At 49.5% G+C, this 26377-nt stretch overlaps 2 protein-coding genes and 1 non-coding gene across 3 annotated transcripts in view; 1 reads left to right on the forward strand and 2 right to left on the reverse strand.

The window, feature by feature from the left end:
• Positions 1-332: 332 nt before the first annotated feature.
• SLC25A35 (solute carrier family 25 member 35) lies at positions 333-7519 on the reverse strand. The gene is given in 6 exon segments (XM_033170895.1): positions 333-585; positions 2495-2629; positions 4337-4489; positions 5761-5826; positions 7080-7232; positions 7234-7519. Coding segments are annotated over 6 exon segments (912 nt in total). The 5' UTR covers positions 7456-7519; the 3' UTR covers positions 333-402.
• Positions 7520-9807: 2288 nt separating this feature from the next.
• TRNAI-AAU lies at positions 9808-9883 on the forward strand. The gene has a single exon. It is a non-coding gene; the product is annotated as a tRNA-Ile (tRNA).
• Positions 9884-15005: 5122 nt separating this feature from the next.
• LOC117058030 (vigilin-like) overlaps positions 15006-26377 on the reverse strand; it is a 49785-nt gene continuing 38413 nt past the window's right edge. The window contains 11 exon segments of the mRNA XM_033168904.1: positions 15006-15127; positions 15382-15513; positions 16349-16465; positions 16637-16816; positions 17703-17846; positions 17999-18133; positions 20417-20521; positions 22282-22409; positions 22490-22628; positions 23621-23839; positions 24648-24869. Of these exon segments, the coding sequence (XP_033024795.1) occupies positions 15035-15127; positions 15382-15513; positions 16349-16465; positions 16637-16816; positions 17703-17846; positions 17999-18133; positions 20417-20521; positions 22282-22409; positions 22490-22628; positions 23621-23839; positions 24648-24869 (1614 nt within the window). The 3' untranslated portion in view covers positions 15006-15034.

A 26377-nucleotide genomic window follows, 5' to 3' on the forward strand; every position in this document is an offset into this window, starting at 1 on the left:
GTGGGCTGGCCTGGGGAGAGGGGGCTGCTTTGGGTGCAAAAATCCTAAAACATGCTCTCCATCCACTCGCCTCACACAATCGAGGTCTCCTCAGTTGATAAGCTATGGCCGCAAGCTTTACTATTTGGGGGAGGGTTTTGTGGGCATATATGTATATATATTTACATTTATATGTATGTATATATAAAGCATCTTCCCAAACGTGCAGCCAGCAAGAGAGAGAAAAGTCCAGCTGGTGAGAACAATCATTTCAGGCGGGCAAAATCAGCTGCCGCATGATGGGTTGCAATGCCCGCCGTGGCCCTGGAGCCAAGGTCAGAAACATTGCAGGAAGATGACCCTGGCCTTGCAGATGCGAGGGGAGTTCAAGCAGGCAGCCGGCAAAGGCCGCCGCAGCTGACATCATCGCTTCTGCTGTGTCCAGCCCCGGTAGTACTGGCGCAGCCGGTCCCAAAAGAGGAGGCTCAGGATGGTGTGAGGACCGATACGGAAATAGCAAGCGCCTAGGCCTTTGTAGATCCCAAAGAAACCTTCCGAACGGATGATTTTGGAGAAGCAATCAAAAAGGCCCTTGTACATCAGGCCCTGCAGCAGAGAGAGAGAAGAAAATCAAGCTGTGTTTTTATTTCCCCCCTTTCTTATAAAACTCACTGAGGTCTCAATCCAGACTTCAGCTTGTGTTCTCCCACTTTCCCCCAGGCAGGGGCGTTCCTAGCCCCTTGGCTGCCCGGGGCGGGAAGTCCAGAGGCACCCCTGGGGGGCGGGGCATCGCGGCGCGTGCGTGCGTCATGACGTTATGACGCACGCACGCGCGGCGACGGCCCGGCATCCCCGGGGGCGGGGCATCGCTGCATGTGCGTCATGACGCACGCGCGGCCCCGCCCCGCCCCCAGGGTATGCCGGGCGGGGGCTTGGGGGCCTCGGCGGGCTGCAAAGAGCCCCAAAGCCGCTGCCGTAGCGCAAAGGGGTGCCAGGCTGCGGCTTCAGGGCTCTTTGCAGCCCACCGAGGCTCCGGAAGCGGCGGCCCGGCATCCCCGGGGGCGGGGCATCGCTGCGTGTGCGTCATGACGCACGCACACGCGGTGACGCCCCGCCCCCGGGGATGCCGGGCCGCCACTTCGGGAGCCTTGTCCGTGCAGCGCTGCTGCTCCCAGGGTGACGGAGGGAGCGGCGGCGCGTGGGAGTGGTGGGAGGGGCCGCCGCTTGTCACCCCACGCGCCGCCGCTGCCTCCGTCACCCCGGGAGCAGCAGCACCGCACACACCCGCCTAGGGGCGGCACGAGGGGCGGCCCGCCCCCACCACCCCCACCCTACGATGCCCCTGCCCAGGGAAACCCAATCTTTACAGCTGAATTGCAGGAAACATCAATTGGGTTTCTCCCCCACCCAAAAAAGGATTTTGGGAACTGTGGTTTGTTAAAGTTGCTTGGAATCAGCTCTGTGAGGGGTAAGCTATAGTTCCTGAGATTCTTTGGGTGAAGCCTTGTGCTTTGGGTGAAGCCTTGTGCTTTGCAAAGAAACCTTCGGTGCCAGGAAACTGATCAAGACAACAGCCAGGGTTGTTTTTAAAGGCAAAAAGAGAGTAGGCTACTGGAGATGGAAGGAATTGATTGTGTATAGATAACAGGCAAATATTGGTAGTTTATAATATCAGAAGGGGGATTTATTCAGATGGGTTTGGTTTACGAATTCAGAAGGGGAGAACTTTCAAACTACTTTCGAGAGGCTGGACTTCAGTTTCTGATGAGTGAATGTTTGAAATGCTCAGTTGGTTAGCGCTCCATGCTAATGACACCAAAACTCTGGATTTGATCCCTGTATAGGCTGTGAATTATTTTAGAAAGGGTTGCAGCTCAGTGGTAGAACATCTGCTTTGCAAGCAGAAGGTTTCAGGTTTCATGTGGGGGGCTAAGAATGACCCTGGAAATCAGCGATGACAATATCAGTGGTTTGATTCGAGATACAGTCAGCTTCCTAAAAGATGAAACTGTATGCACATTTCCCCACGGAGGGATTTACTTCCAAATAAACATGCATAGGATTGGCCTGCAAATTTATTTTCGCTTTCAGCAAAATCCAGTTTTTAAATCTTATTGGTAATCTTATTAATTCTAAAATGTTATGGAAAGCTTCATGTGTGTGTGTGTGTGTGTGTGTGTGTGTGTATTTCAATTTAACACAAGGTTTGTGTAGTGCCCTAGGGCTGTCGGGGATCGACTGGGACATCTGAGATGGACAGAGAATGAGTGGGGTGAGTTAATAGTGGATCTGGGGGCAAGCTGGGATCCAGACCAAGTTAGTTGCACTTAGGTCCCATTGAAATGAGGTGACTCATGACACACACTTAAGCCCTATTGATTTCAATGGTGCATAAGTGCAACTAATTTAACCTGGATCCTTCCCATGGTCTCCATGTTCGCCCTTGTCCACCCTGCCCCTAAAACATACCAATAGCTCATGCTTTCTCACCATGTTTCTCCCAAGCCATGCTTACCTCACCTCGGGGTCCTACAGGCTGATTGTAGAGGCGGGTGCTGGCCACATCAAAGGGTGTCATGGCGACAGCCACAGTGACACTGCTCAGCATTCCAGCACTCAATGCCAGCAGCCAACTGTCCTTAGGGAAGATCTGGGAATGGGAGATGGGAAGGATATGGGGTGAGTGATCAAGAAGGAGCAGGTGGAAGGGCCACAGCTCAGAGGCAGAGCTCTTGGCAAGCAGGAGGTCCCAGAATCAATTCCTGGCATCTACAGCCAGGGATGAGAAAGTCACTTGTGTGAAACTCTGGTGACCCACTGCTAGTCAGTGTAGACCAGAGGTGAGGAACCCTGCAACCAGGCCAGATGTGGCCCACCAGGCCATTTCCATAAAACAGTGCCAACCTGCCATGTGATGACAGGTGTGTGGCAGGCAGAGATGTGGGATGATTGGATACTCATGTAGCTGGTCCCTCCCTGCAGTACGGAGGACTGAGCTCTCCATACATTTGCTGATGGGCAGATAGTTCAGCCCTGCTTAGCTGCTATCTCCACCATGTTGGCCAACTCTGGGCAGGTCCACCATGTGCCAGTCACTTGACATCATACAATGAGCTGTTCAATGGTGGAATGGTCTCCCTTGGGAGGTGGTGGACTCTCCTTTTTAATCTTTTAAGCAGAGTTTAGGTGGCCATCTGTCACGGATGCTTTGGTTGAGATACTTGCATTGCAGTGGATTTGACTAGATGACCCTCCGGGGGCCACTTCCAGCTCTATATGATTCTATGCTGCCAGATTATTAGTAGATCAAAGTTGGCCCACATGATGGGTGGAAGCGGGATATAAAGATCTGGCCCACCAAGACCATAGGTTTCCCCATCCCTAGTGTAGACAATGCTGAGCTACATGGACCAATGGTCTGACCAATGGGGTCACGAGCTCTAGAAGCAGGAATAGTGCAGGAACCATCAGCCGAATGCTTTATGGGTTTGCAACCCATAAACTTAGGGATTTAAACTGAGCAGAGAATGAGCATTCTGAGAACCACATGCTTAATTTTGAAATGAAACATGCACACCCTTTGGACCAGAGCACCAAGTGCAAAGTACCTGGTGGCATCTCAAAAGCAGAGAAAAACTTCCAGGAGACGAGGGGGGAAGAGTTTCAGCATCTTACTCTGCTCCTTGGCATCAGAGCCATTTTTTTCTTCTCCACAACAGGCAAAAGTAGAATAAATTTACACAAAGCAATCACACAGATGCACATTTCTTTTGTCTGCATTATGTATTCAGTTTGTAGGGGGGGGGCTTGGTATAAGATTTGAACCAGTGTATTAATTATATTTAAAATGGGCAGCAGCACACACACAATCCTGGCCTCAGCCGTCTTGAACGCAATAGAGAGTCCACTTGCAACCTGCTCTCCTGGCACAAATCAAGCCCAACTCGTAATGCAAATCGCAATGCAAACACAATTAAGTGAATGCTCAGAGGTGCGAGGGGAAAGAGCAATGTCACCATGACTTACTTAGGGCAGTTATGAGGAACCTTTGCCCCTCCAAATGTTGATGAACTACAGCTCCCATCAGCCCCAGCAGAAAAAAAAACAGTCAATGGTCAGGGATGATGGGAGTTGTAGTTCACACCTGACTTAGGGAGTGCGAGTTCAAAATAAACCAAAGATGCATACCAACCTAACTGTCAGTTGTGGGCTGCTATCTTGCACTATACAGCAAACAGCATCTATATCCATCAGAGCAGAGTGGAGCACCATTGCAATCCAAACCCAGGATGCTGTTGCAATTGCTATGGTAACACACAAAAGCCCAGTCACCTCTACATCTCTGCTCCCTCTTTACCTCAAGTCGGCTAAAGAATTCTTTGGAAGTAGAGAAGGTAGCAAGTTGTGTAGAAGAGCCAACCATGACACGAGGTGCTGATGAGAGGGACCCGCGCCACAGTCCTAGCACGCCGTGCTCTTTGTGGATCATGGCCAGAGCATGGAGCATCCCCTGAGCATGGGAAGAGAGAGAAAACGAGAACCAAATGTCCCCCTGAAACGTCATTGGTCAGTTAGGACTGAAACGTGCAGCCAGTTAGATCGTATAAAGAGCTTGCTACATCAGGCCAGCATCCTGTTCTTACAGTGGCCAACCAGAATCAATTGGGGAATCAATTGAAGATACTGTGATATATTGCGACGGGAGCTGCAATTAATTGGGCACCCGGTTTAATGATTCGCAATACAAGGTCTCGTACTGTTGGACTCCAACTCCCATCAGCCCCAGCCAACATGGCCAATGGTTAAGTATGATGGGAACTGGAGTCTAACATCTGGAGGCCCAGAAGCTCCCACCACTGGCCAAGACATACCCAGCATGGGAATATAGAGACTTATTCTGTTACACTTGTAAGGTAGAAGGAATGCCATCCATTTAAAATACATGACTTCCCCCCCCTCCGAAAAAAATCCTGGGAACTGTAGTTTAAAGGTGCTAGGAATTGTAGTTCTATGGGGGTAAACTACACTTCTCAGGAGAAATCATGTCCTTGAAATGTCCCTTAAATGTATGGCGGGCACACAGTCTAAGTGGCTTAGACATTCCGTTGTTGAGTGTGTAATGCTGGGTTTCTCAAACATGGGTCTCTAGCTGTTTTTGGAATACAATTCCCATCATCCCTGACCACTGGTCCTACTAGCTAGGGAAGATGGGCGTTGTTGTCCAAAGCCAGCTGGAGACCCAAGTTTGGGAAACTCAGGTGTAACGCAACCCCATCCTGCAATACACCTTTTTGCCATTAGGGGGCAGCCAGCCTAGAACAATACACAGGTGGGCAACCTGTGGCCTTTCACATTTTTGGGCACCAACCCCCATCAGCCCATGTCCATATAGTAAATGGCCAAGAACTATAGGAGCTGGGAGTCCAGCAACATATAAAGAGAGGGCTACAGGTTCCCCACCCGTTTTCACATGCCTACCTGAAGTGTGTGGATATGAAAAGAGAACAACACCTTGTCTCTCTGGAACCCGGCCATCCTCTGTGGCCATTGAGTACACTTCATCAACGGTGTTGTTGGCTGTTCCTGGTAGTGACCCCCACGGGGAGGCCTGGATGCTGGGCAACCCTAAGGGTTGCCGGGGTAATAATATATTTTCATGGGAGATATTGTCCATGTTCAATCCAGGAAAGCCACTGCAAGCCAGTGTGTAGACAATGCTCAGCTAGATGGACCAGCAGTTTGACTCTGGACAATGTAAAAGACCAAGTGAGCCCCACATACCTGGTGCTGGTATTGGTGCCCTACAGCGATCTCAGCAGCGGACTGAGCCTGGATGTGGGTCTTCACCTGCAGTGGAAATGGAAGAAACGTCTTGTCACAACATAAGGGGCCTATTAATAAAAATGAGGATATGCCTCCCTACAGAGAAATGCCATCTCCGAAAACTAGAAACGACACTTCCGTTCCAAGGCAGGGAAGTGTTTCTCGGGTGGAACATTGTTCCATGAACCAGGCCATTCAAACGCCTACATTCAAGGCTGTCCAAAATTTCCAAGTACAGGAAAACAGAGTGCATTACTTAACACGTACACAAACGCACACACAGGCTGTCCTGTAGCATCTTGCTATTGGCCAGTGTTGGCAGGGAGGAGGATGCAGGAATGGATGGACCGCAATGACAAGATGTCCAGAAAGTCAACATCTGACACTGTGTGACAGATAATGACAGTGTTTTGATCTCAGGGACTTTAAGGCCAGTTGGTTGTAAATGAGAGAAAAATAACAGCTCTGTGTGTTTGTCCCTCTCTGTGTTTTAAATGCTGAGGACTAGGTGCGGAATATGTAGCAGTTAAAGGAGGATCTTTTCAGCCTAGGCACCACATCCCGTCTTGGCCAAATCCCCAACAGCTAGCAGCAGTGGGTGCTGTCAGATGGGTAAAAAGGGAGTCATTGGAAAGTCATTTTTGACAAGACTGTCAATGAACTTAAATTGGACTTAAGACCAGTGAGACAAATCAAGACGTACGTCTTGAAGGGAAACTGGGACTTTTCCTATGAATGATTGCGTCGACAGAAAACCACAGAAGAACTTCAAGTTGGAACTCAGTGATAAAATATATATATATATACATGGCATACCAGCAACAGAGGCTGCTGGTCCATTAGAGCAAATCGGGCACTGTGCCACCAACCCCACTGGCCTATTATTTCTTACAACCAGCCCAAGGGGTGGCACTTGCCCACTGGCTTCCTCCTGAGTCTCAGTGTTGCTTTTGTGGGATTCAGCAAGGGGCAGATGGGGAGAAAACTAGAATCAGTGGGCTCTGCTTGCCATTGGTTGTGGTGGTGCACCTACTGCTGGTCTCCCTGCCTTGCACCCTACCAGTCCCCAAGGGGCAGCAGACACCGCTGCACACCAGGACAGACACATGCAAAGTTTCATGCACCCCCCAGTTCTACACAGCACACAAATCTGACTTTCTTGCCACTCAGGTTGCAGAATTCCGGATTTGGGAGGACGGAATTCCACCCACCTACCCAACGGCTTGCAACCCCTCCCCATCGATCCCTGCACCGATTCCCCACGCTTTGAGACCCACCATATAGATGGGGCTGCTCACGGTGGCGCTGACCACCCCGGACAATGCCCCAGCCACGGTGGTGCGCAGCAGGCTGATGCTCCCGTCGGAGGCGTGGATGTAGCCCGCCGTGTCGGCGATCCCGTAGAGGCCCAAGCGGAGTCCGTTTAAAGCCAAACTGGTAAAACAAGGCGGGCAAGAGGCCCCGCTGCAGAGCTGACAGGCCGTCCACCCTTCCAATGGTGTAGAAGGCGTGGAAGACGTTTCGGTAATGGCGGGTGTAGGTCCCCGGAGCACGGAGCTCTCCTTGCAGCTGCATGCGGGTCTTCACCACCTCCAGCGGGTTGGTAAACAGGCAAGCCCCGCAGGCTGCCACCCCACTGAGGAGGAAGTCCATTGTTGGGGAGCCCGAGGGAGAAAGAAATACGGTTGGGGTGGGTGATTGGAAGGTAAGCGATGCAGGTTTTTCTATGGAAGAAGACCAGGTGTTATAAGGAGTTGGGGGAGGGGGACAAGGGACCTGGATGGATTAGGAAGATATACTCCCCTCCAAAAACACTGGACCTTGGTTATAGGTCTCCAGAAGGCCAAAACAGCACTAGTGCTGGGATGAGAAATGGAGGGAAACAGAAGCTGTGAAGGATGGAGTAGAGACATTTATGGATGGGTCAGCTCTGAGCAAGGAGGAAACGGGCAATCTAAAAGGTCCCAGAAACTTTCAGGTGATAAGGGTTCAGAAGGGGTGGGAGGCAAGCAGGGTGACTGACGATTTTAGATTTTCCTTTTTTCCAGGTTGGGGGCCAGGTGGGGGGGGGGAATGATATTCAAGGAACTGGGAAATTAAGGGCTGGAGGGAAAAGGTACTGTTTTGAGAGGTGTGAAGCTAGAATTTGAAAGGGGTCCAAATAGGGGCATAATTTGGGTTGGTGAGGCTAGCAGGGGAAAATATTTAAAAAGCTGCTGATCAGTGGCCAACGGATCCCAGGCTATTTGGGATCCAGTCTCTGGCGAGGATTCTGCTGCACAGGGGGTTCTTTTTTGGGGTGGGGGGTAAAGAGAATATGGTGATGGATGGAGAGAAAGGAGCGGGACTTCTCCTGCACCACTAATGGAAGCCGGGATGGAGGACTGCAGAGAAGCCACGGGTGGTGTTGGGGGACAACCTTCCAGGGAAACCACAAAATTAAGGACAGGGTGGGGTGCATTGGGTGAGAAATCTGGGGAAATGCGGGGTGGGGTCTGCTGTCAGATGGGAAGCGGGATCCCCGGTTCCTCACGTGGCCAGTGCGCAAAGGCGGCGCTCCCACCAAACACCTTCGCCCTTCGCCGCCTCCTCTCCATCTAAGCCAGCGCCGGCTTTGCCGGGAGGTAATACCCGCAGCGGCAGGGATGGGCCACGCCCCCAACCGGCGCAGTTGTCCAACGGCCAGCCACTTCCCATGATGTCGCTCCACTGGTGCACCAATCGGGGAAGCGACACCTGACGCGCCCCCTCCTTTTTCCTTTTCTGCATAGCCGTGGTGGGCGGGGCCTGTTTAGCCCAGCCTGACCTGAGCGCTCCAAGGACTTATGAATGAAAACCTGGCGGGTTAAACCAGGACAGGCGGGAGGGGAAATGCGATTTTTTTGGGGGGTGGGGGGTGGGGGGGGGGAGGCGGGGGGTGTCTGTCTTTCCGCGATCATCTCGATAATAGAAGCTACTGTGCCAAACTTAATTTCTGCAGAAGCGACGAGGGTATGAGAACAGACTGACTTGCTCCGGAGTCAGCCCAATGCTGCGCCCAATGGGCCTTAATAAACCGAATTATTCTTATTAGCGGCGTAGGATCAGACCCTTAAATCAAAATGCCAAGACTTTCCTTGGGGCGAATGACGATGCAAAGAGGGCTGAATGCTGCAAACAGCCCCAGTGTGCACCTAACTGCGTCGCTTTCAAGGGCATTGGTGGGCGTGAGTAATTAAACTGGATTAAGTTTGCTAGGCGCGCTTGCATAGGGCACATGCCCTTTGGAGTTCCGGAGCGACGGACAGGAAATGCCGGGGCCTGAATCCCCGCGGCGGAAAGGTGGAACCGAGATCCGCCAGGGGTAGCCAACGTGGTGCCCTCCAGATGGTTTGGACCACACTTCCCATCATCACTGGCGGTTGGCCATGCTGGCTGGGGCTGATGGGAATTGCAGTTTAACGAAAGCTCCGGCTGGTGGCACCGCATTGGCTACCTTTGCAATCGCTCTCCCGGTGATTCCCCGAGGCCTGGGCGAAATACAAAACGCGCACGCATGCAAAGCATTTATAAGCAGGGATGGGGAACCTGCGTGGCCCTCTTGGCTGAACTACAACTCCCATCATCCCTGATCATTGACCATGGGGCCCGGGACTGATGGGAATTGGACGTTTATCCTTGGATCCCCAGGCCCCTAGAGATATTCTACTCGATGCATTGCTGCCTTCCACCGCACGGGGCCCGGAGGCACGTGTGGCTTGCGGGCACCTCGCTCAGAGAAGCGTGTGTCCGACTCCAACCACGGACTTGAGCGTAACAAGAAACGAAAGAAATCCCTAGTGTCTTACGCCGCCTAGTAAGAAACGTGACTGTTTCGTGGATGACCGCAGGATCTGAACTGGGCTCTACTCAAGATCCTCGTCTGTTGGAAACATTTCTCATCTTTGTTCTAAATGCGAGGTCTGATCTGTCACTTTGGGTTACCGCACGCACAATTCTCCACCCACTTTCCAAAGCACAGCGGCCGGCCGGTTAGCTCAGTTGGTTTAGAGCGTGGTGCTAATAACGCCAAGGTCGCGGGTTCGAATCCCCGTACGGGCCAAGGAATGTTTTTTGAGGAAGGCCATCAGCTCTCAGAGCATCTATCCTTGAATGCAGAAGTTCGCAGGTTCACTTTCCAGATCGGGCTGGAACAGTGGAGGGTCGCTGCCCGCTACTCTTGACTAGTCTTTGCAAGGAAGTGGATCCTGTTTTGCTTAGGACAGCGATCCATGCTGGCAGCATATGACCAACGCAGCTGCTGCTTTGCTAAACAAATGGCAAAGATGGGCTTAGCCTGCCTGCTTTAAGCAAATCCCTTGGCATCTGTTATCTTAAGTTCTTCCCTGCATGCTTGGTTCCTAAACTTTAAAGGGAGTGGCAGGTTTGGTCATAATTTAGTTTTTCTCCTGGTTAAAGTTTTTAAATGGAAAATGCCACTAAGGTTTCTGTGCATTCCTACCTTTTGCAGTACAGAACTAGCTGCTTTTAGGTACTGTATGTAGTATATTTCTGTACTGAGAACATTGAAAAAAAAATAACTGTTGGAATCTAAGGTTGGCCATTGTATGCTTGGAATAGAATCGGCTAGGCATGGTAATTGGGATTTATCTTGATGAAAGAGGATATTGGGAGACATTTACTGAATAGGTAAATAGTCAGACACACACTGAAAATGGTTATATGCAACCACATATTATGATGAGGGCTGAAGAGCCAAATAATTTTGGTTAGTTCAGGATGACAGTGGGGTTGCATCTATTACAATCGCTGTGATCCTTTGAGCGGCAAGTAAAAATCACGTGTGGATTAAAAAAAACACTTTGGGTGTAGCTCTTTACAGCCTCCTCCTCCTCATTTTGAGGCTGTCCCTGTGTGCATTTGTATTTCAATAAAGGCTTCTTTTCACCTGGAGCCTGCATCTTTTGCCTTTGGGTTTCTGTGAGTGTAGCCTCCAGTCTAGGAACCCTTTAAAATTTCCCCAATGCTAGCATTCAGGGCTTGCTTCTCCCCAAACAATGCAGGTGGCTTGATCCGGTTGGGCCAAGAATTCCTTTGGGGAAGGGTTTTACTTTGCATGCAAAAGTTCCCAGGTTCAATTCCCATAATATCCAGGCAGGGATGGGAGGAGACCTTGCTCGAAAACCCTGGAGTTGCTGTTAGTGAGATAGATGGACCAAGAATCCAGCTTCCTATGTTCCAGAAGTGGAACTCAATGTTTCTTTTTGGCTTCCACCCAAGGGGTGTCGAGAGATGAACAATTAACGGTTCATAAAAAAAACCTCACTAGGTGTGCTCCCAGGTAAATACTTTTATTGAGCCTTTTTCCTGATTTGCTTGTGGGGAGGGAGGTTAGGCAACCTGTCAAAGCGACTGTTATCCCACCTGTTCCAGAGATTTCCCCATCTCTTCTCTTGTTGCATGAAGTCTGCTTTGTGGGGGAAAGATGTCTGGTTGCGCAAGACCTCTTAATGAAATACAACCTGAACTTGCTGGGATGTGACTGAATTCTACCCCAAATAGTGAGGGGCTGGAAGTGCCCTGAGGTAAGTGATATGGTTTGTTTCTTCCCAGCTCAGCAGCAGCAGCAGCAGCAGCAGCAGAGTTCAGGGCGTTTGAGCAATTCACAATAGAAGTTGCTTGTCCGCAGGAAGCCATCGTCGTATTCTCACAAACCGGGCCACTGTCCAACTCTGCTCTCATGCACCACATGACCAGAGTAGCTGGATCCTGGATTAAGAAAACTAGAATCTTAAACAGCATTTATACATAGAAAAATGGTGGCGGCAGCAGCAGCACAGGAGTTCCTGATAGGTACCTGTCAATCTAGCATGCCACTGTGGCCATTCTTTGGGAGTTTGTGCAGGCTGGTGATATCAACCAGTTAGCCTTGATAATATTAGCAGCACACTATCAATTCACTGTCTGCTTTATGTACCCCGCTGTGACTAAGCGGTATATAAATTGCTAAAATAATAAATATGCCTTTTTAAAGTTATAGCCACAGCAACCAAACAAAGCTGCAATGTGCAACCAAACACATCTCTGCTGCAATGAATTGGAACACAAAGAACGTTATTCATCTCCTTTCTTATCCTAAACACAGCTGTGTTTTCACAGCCACAGGTGCCTAAAGGAGATTTCTTCCCCAATTTCTAGGCAATTTTAAGCACCCAAAAGACAGGCAAGGAAGGGTTCAAGGGAGAACCCTCGCCCAAGGCTGACGGCTGTCGAGAATACTTGCCAGAAGTTTTGATGTGCTGTGGGACACCTGTGCCCAGTGAACCATGCAGTGTTTGAATGTCTGCAGATAAAGCTTTGCTAAGCCATCAGCTCAATTCATGTATCGTGTTTCTTGCTGGCATTCCGAGTTGTACAGCGGAGGGTCCCTTACGACTGTAAACGCACAGATCCAAATAACTGGTGGTGGTGGTAGCAGTGAGACGGAGATCTCCAATTTCATAGTAATTATTTGGAGAAGAAGAAGAAAACAATTATGGATCTGAAAGGCTCCAGTTTTACTGATCCTGTAATTGCGACCTACCGGTATATATATATGGAGGTATGTAGAATGCCTGCAATGGTTCTGTAGCCCAACAAAGACGCTTGGGTGAGACAATTGGAAGTTGAACTGAAAGGTCAGCAATAAGCTGAAAAGGTATTTCTTCAGCAGGGCTGGCTTGTATTTCCTAAAACAGTAGATCTGGGGAGAAGTTAAAAACAGTGTGGATATTGCATAAGGCTCTGCTTTGTCCACTTCCGCAGGCCAACATGGTTCCCATACACACCTGACTTAGGAAACGAAGTGCAGTGCAGATCCCCTCCCTCCCACATCTCAAAAGGATGGGAAACTGAAAGCCAGTGAGATGTGATGATCTCACCTACCGGTAGTTAAAGGGCAAAGAATGGGCATCTGTAACTGAAAAGCCTGGACTGCAAAACTATTTGCGTTCTGTCCTTCGGAGCAAGTGAAAGTTATAAAGGGAGCGAGGGCAGTGATGGCAGCTAATGGCATTGGCTAGTGCCTATATTCACTATAGGCATGCAAATGGGTAGTCTCCTCCAATTACTAGAACTCGCAAGCAAAGCAAGGATTTGTACATTAGATTAACAGAGATTCTCTGCCCCCCCCCCCCAGCTCAGGTTGGTGCCATCCCACAAACCACATACAGGTGTGGGCTCTTGGAAGTTTGTTATGAGCTAGGGCTTTGTGGTTTGCTGTCAAAGGGTTGTGAAGCTCACATGGTGGTTTGGAGAAGTCCAGTCCGTACCAAGGGAAAAGCATATCATCAAGTTAGGGCTCATCTCATAGCCAACGTTCTCAGGCCTCCAGTGTTCTCTCCTCTTCGCCAGCAACACTGAACAGAAAGATTTGCTGCAATTGGTTGAGTTCTCAGCCTCCTCTAAAAACTCATCCAGATGTTCCTTTTGCCCATCCTTTGGGACCTGCATCCACCCCGGGGCCGCCAATCATACAACTTTCTCACGCCGAAATTGCCGCTCAGTTTTTCGCTCCATTTTTATTTGCAATTAGAAAAGTCCACAGTCACCGTCATGTGACCTACAGAGTTTGCATATTTCCTTAAACATTAAGTTCCTTCCCCCCCCCCTTTTACTCTCTTTTGTTTTTTTTTCTTTTCTTTTAAGGCCAATAGTGTTCTCTGCCGTTTTTATTTTTGTTAAATTCTCTTTATTTCTCCCCACAAACCCTGCCTTCAAAAAGAAACAAAACAAAACTTGGTTATGTTGCTCCACTCTAGCTTTTCTCTTATTTTTTTGCCTTGTCATGTTGACACAGCAAAAAAAAAAAAAAAGAGGGGACGGGGGTTAGTTGGGTCGGTGGAGCCACTAAGCCCACTCGCATCTCCACACACACACACACACACACACACACACACACATCACTCACGCAGACACACACAGTCCAGAAGTCACAGTTTAAAAATCTGGAGAAATTGGATGTGGACTAGAAACTGAATGAGAGAGAGAGAGAGAGAGAGAGAGAAGAGAAGAGAGAGAAGAGGAGAGAAGATTAGAGAAAGAGAAAGAGAAAGAGCTTGGCTCTTAAACTTTTTTGTTCAATGTTGCATATTTTTCCCCTAATGTTTCAAAGCAGTGCATCTTGAGGAAGACACGAGGGAGGGGAAAGAGGAAAAGCACAGAGAGGGAGGGAGGTTGAAAATGGAAAGAGAAGAAATGGAGCAAGTCACAATAACTCGACACCAGCTTTTGCCAACCGCGGGTGGCGCTCCTTTTCCCCAATGTTTCGGCCAGCAGCTCCCCCTAGGTCAGAGCTGCTTTCCAGAACATCTGGAGGGAGCCAGGTTGGCAAGGCTAGTCCACACTGTGCCATGAGATGAGAAAGATTGGGTGGGGAAAGTGGGGGTTGGAGAGGAGACAGAACTGCCGAGTGCCAAAGTTTCTAAGTGCTCCCTGCTTCTAAAGAGTTCCTTCTGGTCACAGGAGCCGGAAGTCTCCTTCCAGAGGTCCACACATTCATGCACAGATCCACGCAGCGATTCCCGCAAACCTGTCTCTATGGTGCAGCTCAGATCTTAACGGTTTGTCGCCCGGGAGAGGGGCTATTTGCAAGCTTGGAGGAGAAGCAATTAACAGGCAGGCTGGCTGGCTAGGGGGAAGGGAGATGTGATAATGTTAGGGTTGGCAGTGTGAGAAATCTGCCTGTCCTTTGAGTCCCCCTAAAACATTTGGCCCTTCCCCTTGGTTCAGGTGTGTGGACCGTACGAGTATCCTACACCTGGGAGGACAGTCGGAGACAGGGAGAAAGGGGGTCCTTGCCTCCTCCTTTTTCAGCCGGGAGGGGGAAGTAGGGGTGTTACAGCCAAATTTGGCCAGGAGAGACTAATGCCCTGAAATTTGGCATGGAGAGAGAGAGAGAGAGAGAGAGAGAGAGAGAGAAGAGAGAGAGAGAGAGAAACGAGTTAGCCACACGAGGCTCGTTTCCACTTGTGTGCTTACAACCTGGCCTGCTTTGGCTCGACAAGGAGAAGGAAAAGGGGGGCGGCGGGGGAAGTGGGCTGGCTATGGCTTTTGATCGGTTAATGGATTGCACAGAGTCATGGAAAGAGAGAGTGCAGGCGGAGGAGGAAGAATCTGCCACATCCCGACAGCAAGAGGAGTCGATGGCGCGAGAAAGCCGCCACAATGCCCAAGGGCGGGAGCCGTGCTTGGCTGGCAGTGGATTGTCACCGCCTCAGAACTTCTTGGGGCCCCAGACCGACGTCTGCTTGGGGACCACGCCGGTGCCGAAGACGGGAAACTCTTCGGCGCTGCTCACATCTGGGGCCTGAAAGGGGAGAGGGAGAAGATGTATTTTCTGTTCTAAATGGGTAGCGCATACCGCAAAGACCCTCTGCCTTTTGAGCAAGCTGGTTCCGCTTTTAAAAGGAACCCAAGGCACTAGGCCTCATGGGTCTCGAGTGAAAGACTGAACAGATTGGAGATTTTAGACTAAGCAGGGTCCTGGCTTTCCTGGCCCCTTCTTCACATGCACTGTTTCTTAATATTGGCCAAAGTGGGCAGCTTCTAAGGCAGACATACCTTGTTCCCAGACGCGTTCCAGGGGGCATCGCGCACCACAAAGCCCTTGGCCGGGCCCCGGGGCTCCTCTTCCAAGCGGGACGGAGGCTTCATATACGCAGCCATGGCTTCGGTCTCCACCACGTCCATCATCTGTAAGGAGAAGCCCCCTGTTAAAATTGGAGGGTGCTAGCAGAGTCTCATGGTCAACTCGAGGGCCTCTCGGGATGCAAGACAGATTAAAAAAACTGGAATAAGGAGCAGTAGCTGCCCTCAACCCCTCAAACCACCAACTAAACCCACACACTACTTGTGCCGATTTTGCACATGCAAGGCAAAGCCTCAGGCACTTCAAAGCACCTCGCAGGGCCCTCTTTCTTGTAAGTCCTGCTGGGACTTTAAAGTGCCCAGTCAACTGACAACATTGTTTTATTTATTTATCATTATTTTCCTTGAATTTTTATTAGAGCTTGAAAGAACAAAGAAAAAATGGTATAGAAACATCAAATATCAAGCATTTCTTAAACAGGAAAATTAAAAGAAAATAAAGGAAAAAGGGGGAAAAATTAGATTCTCTATCAGCTTTAAAAACTTGCGTAAAATTCTTACTTCCTAGTAACATTCAACTCTCCTACTTTCCCTAAACCAACCTTCAGCTTCCCACCCGCCCCAAGTCTTTACCCTGATACCACAAGTTCATTTGCGCAGAAAGCCCATAAGAGGTTTCCAACTATTAATAAATGTCAACAGCGATTATTTTCCGATTAAGCAACATCAGCTCTGCCAACCACCTGACATCATCGTGACATCAAGGTGACCTGACAGGTGGGCAGCCCTGGCCACCAGTCCAATTTGGCCCATGCACCCGTGATATGGCAAGAATCTTGCCCATGCTGTCTCTCGGATGTGTATATATAGCTAGAAGGAAGCTCCCCCCATCCATCAATCTGCTTGAGCACCCCCTCCCAGCCATCTCCCTCCTCCTCACATATTCCTCTTCCAAGTTGAGCATGTGGTCTATAGCGTCGTCCACATTTTCGGGCAGCCCTGTGACCGTGACTCTGTCAGGGTCACTGGAACCCGGCTGAGGGAAGCGGATGTCGACCTGCCGGGGCGAGAAAGACGAGGTCACAAGATTGCACAGTCCAAAGACAGCCTGGCTGTCACGATTTTGCTTGCCCGCCATTGTTGGTGGGGCAGACTGCAGCAGGGTCAGGCAGCTTCCGCCCCTCAAACAGAGAGAGAACAGCCACTGGATACCCTCCCCCCCCATTACCCGAAACTCCTCCATCAGCTTGCGGATGGCTTTGCCCCTCCCGCCAATGATACGGGCGTGAACCCGGTGATCCAAGCGGACATCTTCGCTGACCATCTCCTCAAGGTCAGCCACAATTTTCAAGATGGCGTCCCGGGCCCCCTCGGCGTTCTTCTCGTAGCCGGTGATCGTGATGAGGTCCTGGACCCGGGCGGGGGAAGGAGAGAGGCGGAGACAAAAAGTCAGCGGGACGTTTAGAGAAGCCTCATTCCCTCGCCACTACAGATTGAGGGGGACGGGAGGGAACCCCACAAATGGGCATCACTTTGACCAAATGGGTTTTATGCAAAGTTAGGAACATGGGTATCTGATTCTAGGTGAGGCTACTATTCATTTCAAACTTCTTGGCCGCTTGTTACTTCCGGAGGTCTCCAAGCAACTTACATTTGAAAAGAGAAAGATAAAAATGTATTATACAGTGGTACCTCGGATTTCCAGCATCTCGGAAGCCAAATGTTTCATTTTTCAAATGCCGAAAACCCGGAAGTAATTGCTTCCGTTTTCAAATGCGCCTCGGAAGTCGAATGGCTTCCACTGCATGTTTTTCAATTTCTCCATAGACTCTGTCGACCGCCCTTTGTGCCTCGGTTGTCGAACGTTTCGGAAGTCGAACAGTCTTCCGGAATGGGTTACGTTCGAAAAACTGAGGTACCACTGTACCATAAAGGTTAAAGGACATACAAAGCATTAATTTTCAAAATGTTCCTTTTAAATGTATTGTGGAAGGAGGGCTTATTGTGTCACCTTTGTTTTCATTTTTATTACGTGTTTTGTGTTTTTCATATTGTGATTGTAGGTTGTGAACTGCCCCGATCTACGGGTATAGGGCGGTAAATAAATTTAATAAATAGAAATAAAATTAAAAACAACCAAAACCAATTGCAACTGTACTTATAAGCGAGCATAGACAAGTTTTATGAACATCTGTGCCTTTTCACTATGGTGGAGCATTATGGAGCCACTCTCCCGACCCATAATCCCCCTGGGTAGAGGGGGCCAGCCACACAGCAAAAGGAGAGAGACTCACCTGATTCTCATCCCCCTTATCCGGGAACTGGATGGTGACGTCATGGTCCTTCCGGATCTGGGAAATGACCGCCCCTTTTTTGCCAATGATCTTTGGGTGGTATTTGGGTTCCACGCTCACCGTCAGCTTGAAGCCACGCAACGCCTGGGGAGGAGAAGGAGGAGGGAAGCCGGGAGTTACTGGTTGGCCTCAGGAACCCATCCTGCAGTATTCCATGCCGGGTGGAAGCGGTGCAGCTGGGAAACCAGTGGGTTGGGTGTGTTTATGTCTTGAGGCGTTGGGCTCTGGCAGTTTACCCGGTCTTCCTGCTCTGCCTGCAGCTCCTTGACCCTCTCCAAGAGGCCGGCCCTGGCCCGCTCCACATTGGGGACCAAGCCCGTGATCTTGATGACGTCCGACTGCTGCTCTGGCTGGGGCACCGAGATGTTCACCTGATGAAGGGGAGAAGTGTTGCTGTCTTTAAAAGAAAGGCAGTGCAGGCTGCAAACCTGTCAGGCAGGGGCCTACGGTCTAGTGTCATTTCCTACCTTTCCTTCAGATAAATTTATAACCCGTCCCAAACAATAACACTTAAAACTGTGTATACAGAACATTTAAATCAATTGCTAATCTGCAAATAAAATGTTCCCTGCTCTGGGACGAACAGCGCATCTCAAAGGCTCCCATTAGGCTTTCGAAGTGTTCCAAGTTAGATGCAATGTTCCCAGGATCCTTTGCAAAGGCCTGTTCTCAGAGTGGTTCTGAAAGTCCCTCCCTCACTCAGGTGCTCCACAGAGTCCTTTCCTACAAACTACTTTCTGCTGCTGCCAATGGAGAAAGCAGCAGGCCTCTCCCTTCGCATTATTTCTCAAGTACAATTACACCAAACATGAGTGAATGATATATATATATAAATATATGCATGCCTTGGAACCCACCCAGACTAAAACAGGCAGCTAAACACACCTATAATTACGGAGCAAATCTTCAGAACAAACAGCCTTTACAAACACACAGTTCCTACAGTTCTAGTTTCCTGATCTAGCTTAACTGCCCATCCAGTTTTTTTCTTTAAAATATCATTTACTTAAATTGCATAGAAAATGCAGCAAGGTGGAAGACAACATAAAACAACAACAACAACAAACAACACCATGAACAGGTTGGTTTTGTGGTGTTTTTTTTTTTTAAAGTTCACGTCCCAAAGGTCTGTCTGGACAGCAGTTTTGAAAAGGTGCCCTAAAGGAGGCAGAGAGGAGCCCTGTCAAACATCTCTTTGGCATGTGCCCCAAAGCAGGGTCTGCCACACTAAAAGTTCAGTCCTGGTTCAATGCTGGCCAAACCTCAGGGGTACAGTGAGGGGTCTCTCAAAAAAAGAGGCACTTAGGTTTAACTTTCTAGTGTTGGGTATCTTGGTTAAATTACAGATGATTAATGAGCCAAAGGGTGGCGCTGTGGTCTAAACCACTGAGCCTCTTGGGCTTGCCAATCAGAAGGTCGGTGGTTCGAATCCCCATGACAGGGTGAGCTCCTGTTGCTCAGTCCCAGCTCCTGCCAACCTAGCAGTTCAAAAGCATGCCCAAAACTGCAAGTAGATAAATAGGTACCGCTCCGACGGGAAGGTAAACAGCGTTTCCGTGCGCTGCTCTGGTTTCGGTGTTCCGTTGTGCCAGAATTGGGGTAGTCATGCTGGCCACATGACCTGGCCTGTAAAGTGAGATGAGCGCCGCAACCCCATAATTGTCTGCAACTGGACTTAACCGTCAGGGGTCCTTTACCTTTTTTATGGAGCCAACTTATTATTATTTTTTATTAAAAAGCTCTTAAATAACCCAAATAAGTGCTCAGCAAACTATGTACCTTGGAAAAGCCGTTTGCTGTGAATTGGGCCCAACCAAAATTTCCCCCAAAAGGGAAATTTCTACATAAAAGGCGTTTCCGTGCGCTGCTCTGGTTCGCCAGAAGCGGCTTAGTCATGGTGGCCACATGACCCAGAAGCTGTATGCTGGCTCCCTCAGCCAGTAAAACGAGATGAGCGCCGCAACCCCAGAGTCGCTCGCGACTGGACCTAACGGTCAAGGGTCCCTTTACCTTTACATATGTTTGTTTGCAGTGCCCCCTTGTGGCAGTGCCCTCTCTGAAAGCAACAGGACTGGTGACAGACACAAACAAATTTAGCAGTGCGCTTGGGTCTTCATCCCTTCCCCTCCTGTTCTCATACTTCCTTAGCTGTGGCGGGGTTAACGTAGATGTGCTGCTATCGTGGGAACCTGGTCTGGCACAAGGAAGCCCAGGGCTGTCACATGGCAGGCAGAGCAAGCTTGTTTTCTCCTGCTCCGGAGGCTAGGGCTTCAAGGAAGGAGATTCCAGCTCAATATCAGGAAGAACTTTCTGACAGTAAGAGCTGTCTGACTGGGAACAGACTCCCTCAGGAAGTGGTGCACTCTCCTTCCTTGGAGGTTTTTAAGCAGAGAATGGATGGCCACCGTCTTGGATGCTTTTGTTGAGATTCCTGCATTGCAGGGGTTGGGCTGGATGACCCTTGGGGTCCCTTCCCACTCTACGATTCTGTGAGTCTATGATTTGGCCCCCTAGCCAATCTGGTTGCAGACCGCTGAAGCTTCATACACCATCCACAGCGAACCCAGAACACGCACAGCATTTAAAGGAAAAGGTACACCAAAGCCAATGCTGAGGCCACACACAGGAATGGAAGGGGGACCACGTGTTCCTACCTCGTACTCCTCCATCATCTTGCGAATGCCGGCCCCCTTCTGCCCAATGATGTAGCGATGGAGGTCAAAGGGGACCTCTACGTCCACTGTGATGGGAACCAGAGCCTGGAAAGATAAGAAGAGTAAGGATGTATGCAGGGAACTTCAGAGTTGTTTTGGTCCTCCGTGTCTATAGAGGCCTCTTTTTATTTTATTTGCTTTTATTTATTAAATTTATATACCGCTCTATACCCAGAGGTCACAGGGCAAATAACTATTTTGGTGCATAGAATTGGGGACGAGAAGCGAAAAACCAACTGAGCAAGGCCAGAGAAATACATGCAGGCTCACACCCCTGGATTAGGCCCCGTCTCACCTCCATGGGGCTGCCAAAAACACTTTTGCGCCTGTCCATGTAGGGAACATGGCTTGCGATCTCACCTCCCTGAGAACCGCGGAAGGCAGGGACCAAAAGGGCAACAAACATAAGGGATTTATTTGGAGGCCAGTTTTTGGGAATCGCAGGAGGGCAGACTGAGTGCTGTCGCTCTTCCAACCAACTTGCAGTCTTCCCAGAGGCATCGGGTCGGCCGCTGTGAGAACAGGATGCTGGAGTAGGTGGGCCACGGGCCTGACCCCAACGGGGCTCTGCTTGTGTTCTTACAGCACCCAAGGTTTATCCACGACCGAGCAAGGAAATCCAAATCAAAACATTCCCTATGGGCAGGTGCCCTGACAGGGCATCTAAAGAATCAGGTTCCCAATATTTTGCCCCTTTCTCTCTCTCTCTCTCACACACAAAATTTTCTGTTTTACAGTTTTGAATACTCATTTAAACATCCTTATATCACCATTGACTTCCCTTCTTCTCTTTCCATGGGGTTCATTTTGCATACCATAAGTCCCTGCATATTTTACATAAACTAAACCATTCAGTATTCCATTATCATCCATCCAAACTTACACTGTTGAATTCTTCTTCTAACTACGTTTTCAAGTGTGCACAATTCCACCCCCCCCATATATTCAAGAAACATTTTCTAATCTTCTTTAGACGTATGTTCTTCTTGTTCTCTTATTCTATATGTTAAATCCGCAAGCTGCGCATATTCCATCAGCTTAAGTTGCCATTCTTCTTTAGCTCGTTTTCCATTTTTGGGCTAACAAAATACAGGCCGCAGTAGTGGCATACATAAATAACCTTTTTTGACACCTGGGAATTTCCGTTTGAATTATCCCCAACGAAAAGGATTCTGTTTTTTTTTTTAAGTACTTTTAAACACTTTTTCGATTCATTATGGATTATTTCTCAATACTTTTACCCTTTTACAGGTCCACCACACATGAAAAAACCCCAAAACAATCCCTCAACTCCTTGCATCTCCACCACTTATCTGATTCAGTCTTATACATATTAACAAGACTACTCACAGTTAAACACCATCTGTAAATCATTTTTAAGTAGTTCTACTTGAAATCTTTTGCCTCTTTCCTCCACTCCCTCCCCAATGATGCATGTGCAACTAGAACCGTACTCAGTTCAGGGCTTGGCCAAATTCCTCCCCTGCCATGAACCTGCCTGGGCTTCTGTATTCTCAACATTGTCCAAGTCGATGCACCTTGCAGCTATTGCTGGACTGTGACCCCCCCCTCCCCATCACCCTTGACCATTGGGCTATGCTGGTCAGGACCGATGAAGAGCTTCAGTCCAAAACATCAGGAGGGCAGCAGCTTGGAGAAAGCTGTCTTAAGACTTAGGTCAACATCGGAGGTCCTCCTCCAGGTACTCCCCCCCCTTCTGAGAAAGCTCTGAAGGGGGGTGACCAAGGAGAGGGCCTTTTCTGCAGTGCCTATACCTGCCCAGGGCAGAGAGAGAAGATTCCTACCAGCAGAGCTGCCCGCGCCGCCTCGCATTTCTCCTTGCGCCCCGAGATAAGGATGGTGTCACATTTGCGGGGGGCAGAGTCCAGCTCGGGGCTGATGTCGCCGTTTTCCTGAGACTGTGCTTCTGAACCTAGGGGGGTGGGGAGAAAACCAGGTGAAAAAATTTCCCTGCATAGAATCTCCACTCCCTCTGCCCGCAATCCCCTCTACCTGAATTGTCATCTCGCTCCGGGAACTTGATCAGGACGTCGTGGTCCCGAGTGATCTGCTGCACTTTGTAACCTTTGGCTCCCATGACGACCCGGTGGAAGCGCTGCGGGATGACGCACTCGAGGACCACCTGAGCTTCCTGGAGAAGAGATGGGAAGCAAAAAAAAAAAGAGGGGCAGGGCAAGAAAGGAGAGTTAAGGTTGTGGGGAAGGGGCATCGGGGCTAAGCAAGCTTGCGGCGACTTTGAAGCCAACAGAGGGGGGAAAGGGATTTCAATTCTGCAAGGTTATGGGGTGGGGAGGCACATTCAGCCCCCAGGATCACCAACCTGCAGCTTCAGGTATTGTTCTCATCTTAAAAGAGAATCACAACATGACACATGTTGGAAAGGGGGGTATTATTATTATTATTTATTGAATTTACAGGTGAAACTCAAAAAATTAGAATATCGTGGAAAAGTCCATTTATGTAAGCAATTGTTTTCATTAGCTACTGGAGTTTAATATATGAGATAGACTCATGACATACAAAGTGAGATATGTCATGCCTTTGTTTGCTCATGAGTCTATCTCATACATTAGTTTCACCTTTTAAGTTGAATTACTGAAAGAAATTAACCTTTCCACAATATTCTAATTTTTCGAGTTTCACCTGTATGTACCGCCCTATACCTGGGGGTATAAATCAAGATGTAAAACCACAAAATACCTAATGAAAATTAAAACACCACGATAGCCCCCCCCAAAAAACCCCAACATATTTTAAAAGGGCACAGGATGTAAATTGGATCAACCAAAGGCCTGGCTAAAAAGGAACCTTTTTGCCTGGTGCCTAAAGGTGTATGATGAAGGCGCCAGGCGAACTTCCCTGGAGAGAGCATTCCACAAATGGGGAGCCACTTCAGAAAAGGCCTGTTCTCGTGTTGCCACCCTCTGGAGATCTCGAGGAGCAGGCACACGAAAGAGGGCCCCAGAAGACGATATCTGGGTCTGGGTAGGTTCATATGGAAAGAGGTGGTCCTTGAGGTATTGCGGTCTTGAGCTGTTTAAGGCTTTATAGGTCAAAACAAGCACTTTGAATAGGTCTTTCCAAACGCCCTCTCTGACCCACACTCCGGAAACGGAGGCCTACCAGGTCGCAGATAATCTCCAGGATGCGTCTCTTGGCAGCTTCCACGCAGTCCTTCGCTCCCTTGAGCATCACGCGGTCGCTCTGGACGCCCGTCCGTGGGAAGCTCACCGCAACCCCGCCGTACTCTTCCGCAATCTCCCGCAGCACGTGCCCCCGGCGTGCCACAAAGTGGCGGTGGTACTTGGGGTCCACCATCATGGAATCCTCGATGACGTTATCCTGGGGGCAGGAAGAGGAGGTGGGGGGGAAGGGCCCTGTAGCCTCTCCTTCCATGGCTACAGTCTCTCCCCCAAATCATGGCCAATGCGGAAAAGGGAGGCCATCCAGCTTTGCGCAATCTTACTCTCCAAAGGTTTGGGCTCTTTCTGGAAGGCTAGTAGTCCTTCGGCAAGGAGATTGGTGACAATGAGCTTTATGGAAGTCAGCCTAGTATTGCTGCTCACGTCCTGCATTTTTCTCCAAGGAGCTCAAGAAGAAGAAGAGTTTGGATTTGATATCCCGCTTTATCACTACCCGAAGGAGTCTCAAAGCGGCTAACGTTCTCCTTTCCCTTCCTCCCCCACAACAAACACTCTGTGAGGTGAGTGGGGCTGAGAGACTTCAGAGAAGTGTGACTAGCCCAAGGTCACCCAGCAGCTGCATGTGGAGGAGCGGAGACACGAACCCGGTTCCCCAGATTAAGTCTACCACTCTTAACCACTACACCACACTGGTTCTCCCCCTCCTCATTTAAACCCCACAACAACCCTGAGAGGTAGGTTAGGCCCAGAGGTGGCCCAGGGTCACCCCAGAAGCTTCGTGGCCCAGTGGGGATTGAACCCTGATCTTCCAGGTCCAAGTCCAACACTAACCACTACGCTGAATGCTACCAACTTGATAGCTGATTAGCGGTTGGTGGCTAAGGAACTGCTAGGCTTCCGTTCACCCAAACCAATTCTAGGGGTGCTGTATGCTGGCCATGCATATAACCATCCAAACCAGATCCAAATGCAACGAAATAGCCGAGCATCCAACTATATATATATACCAGGTTGCAAATGAGGCTTTCCAGCTCGTGCTGGGCTTGCCGCACGGCATCTTCCTTCCCCACGATGGCGATGATCTCCTGGTCCTTGTCGTCGGGGCTGGGGAAGATGATGCGGGCACCGGTGCGGTCCCGCACTCTGCGGATGTTGGCGCCCCCTCTCCCGATCAGGAATTTGTGGTACTCTGGCTTGGCGTGCAGCTCTGCCGAGTGGTTGTTGATTTGCTGCGGGTGGAGAGGGCAGAGGATGGACAGCTGAAAGCTTGCCAAGAAAGCGGTGGCAGAAAAAGCCCTTCCAGGCTGGTGGATTCCCCCTGGGGCATGGCGCCCTGCTCCATGGCACAGATAAATACGCCCGCCTCCTAAACCAGACTGTGGAACTCGCTGCCAAGGGAGCGCTTTCAGTACAGTTTTTGTGTGCAGCCAATCCAGCCCGCGGAATTGGCACGCTACTTATTCATTTAAAGAAACATCTCCACACGCAAAAAGTCTGTGTGAGGATGTTAACGTTTTATATGAATTCTGAATTCAGGTTTTTTTAAAAAAAAATGTTTGCAGATTTAAGTCATCTGGAGACCTCGGCAACGCAGGACTGATCAGCCAAATCGATAAAAATGACAAACCGCCTATCATGTCGAATCTCAAGGCGGTCTACAGCTATGTCACAATACAATAAAAACATTAGAAGTGTGGGAAGGAACGCAAAAACTAGGGCAGAGTTAAAATTATACTATGCTAGCTGCAGCAGCCTCAAGCACAAACCACCTCGAAAAGGGGGAGGGGGGTGTTTTGTCTCATAGGAATTATAGGAGAGATAAGCCGCAGGAGAACTCCTAAAATGCATTTGCACTAACTGCAGCCAGGACAGATAGTTGCTAATTATTTTTTTAGCTGCTCTGTGTGGATGTTGTGCCGCCAAAAAATACCGCGCAACCATGAATGATCCAAACTCTTCGTGCGATGGGCTGCACTTTTAAAATACTGCTCTTTTCCTAGGGATAATTTCCATGTCTTTGATTTATTACATTTAAATTCCAGTCCTTCCTTCCATCAAGGAACCACAGCCAGATCACATTGGGGGGGGGGGGGTAAGCCAGGTGGGAGGGACATAAAAGGTAAAGGGACCCCTGACCAGTAGGTCCAGTCGTGTCTGACTCTGGGGTTGCGGCGCTCATCTTGCTTTATTGGCCGAGGGAGACGGCGTACAGCTTCCAGGTCATGTGGCCAGCATGACTAAGTCGCTTCTGGCGAACCAGAGCAGCACACGGAAACGCTGTTTACCTTCCCGCCGGAGCTGTACTTATTTATCTACTTGCACTTTGATGTGCTTTCAAACTGCTAGGTGGGCAGGAGCTGGGACTGAACAACCGCTGACCTTCTGATCAGCAAGCCCTAACCATGTTGTGTGCCTTTGAAATCATGCCTTCATAGGCTAGTAATTTAGGAAAGCAAATGATGCTGGAATATGGAGTTTTAAGGCCACATTCACATGCTATTTAAAGCGCTATTATGCCACTTTAAATGGTTCTAGATTCCCCCCCCCAAAAAAAATCCTGGAAATTGGAGTTTGAGACTTGTTAGAGGAGACCCATCTTCCCCTTTCTCTGAGTGGTTTGAGAGCTGTACCTCTGTGAGGGGAACAGGGATCTAGCTGAGATTCCTGCATTGCAGGGGGTTGGACTCCCAACTCCACAGTCCTATGATTCTAACAGCTCTCAGCACCTTATAACTAG

The sequence above is a fragment of the Lacerta agilis genome, chromosome 14 (genome assembly GCF_009819535.1).
Source record: "Lacerta agilis isolate rLacAgi1 chromosome 14, rLacAgi1.pri, whole genome shotgun sequence".
Taxonomy (NCBI): Eukaryota; Metazoa; Chordata; class Lepidosauria; order Squamata; family Lacertidae; genus Lacerta; species Lacerta agilis.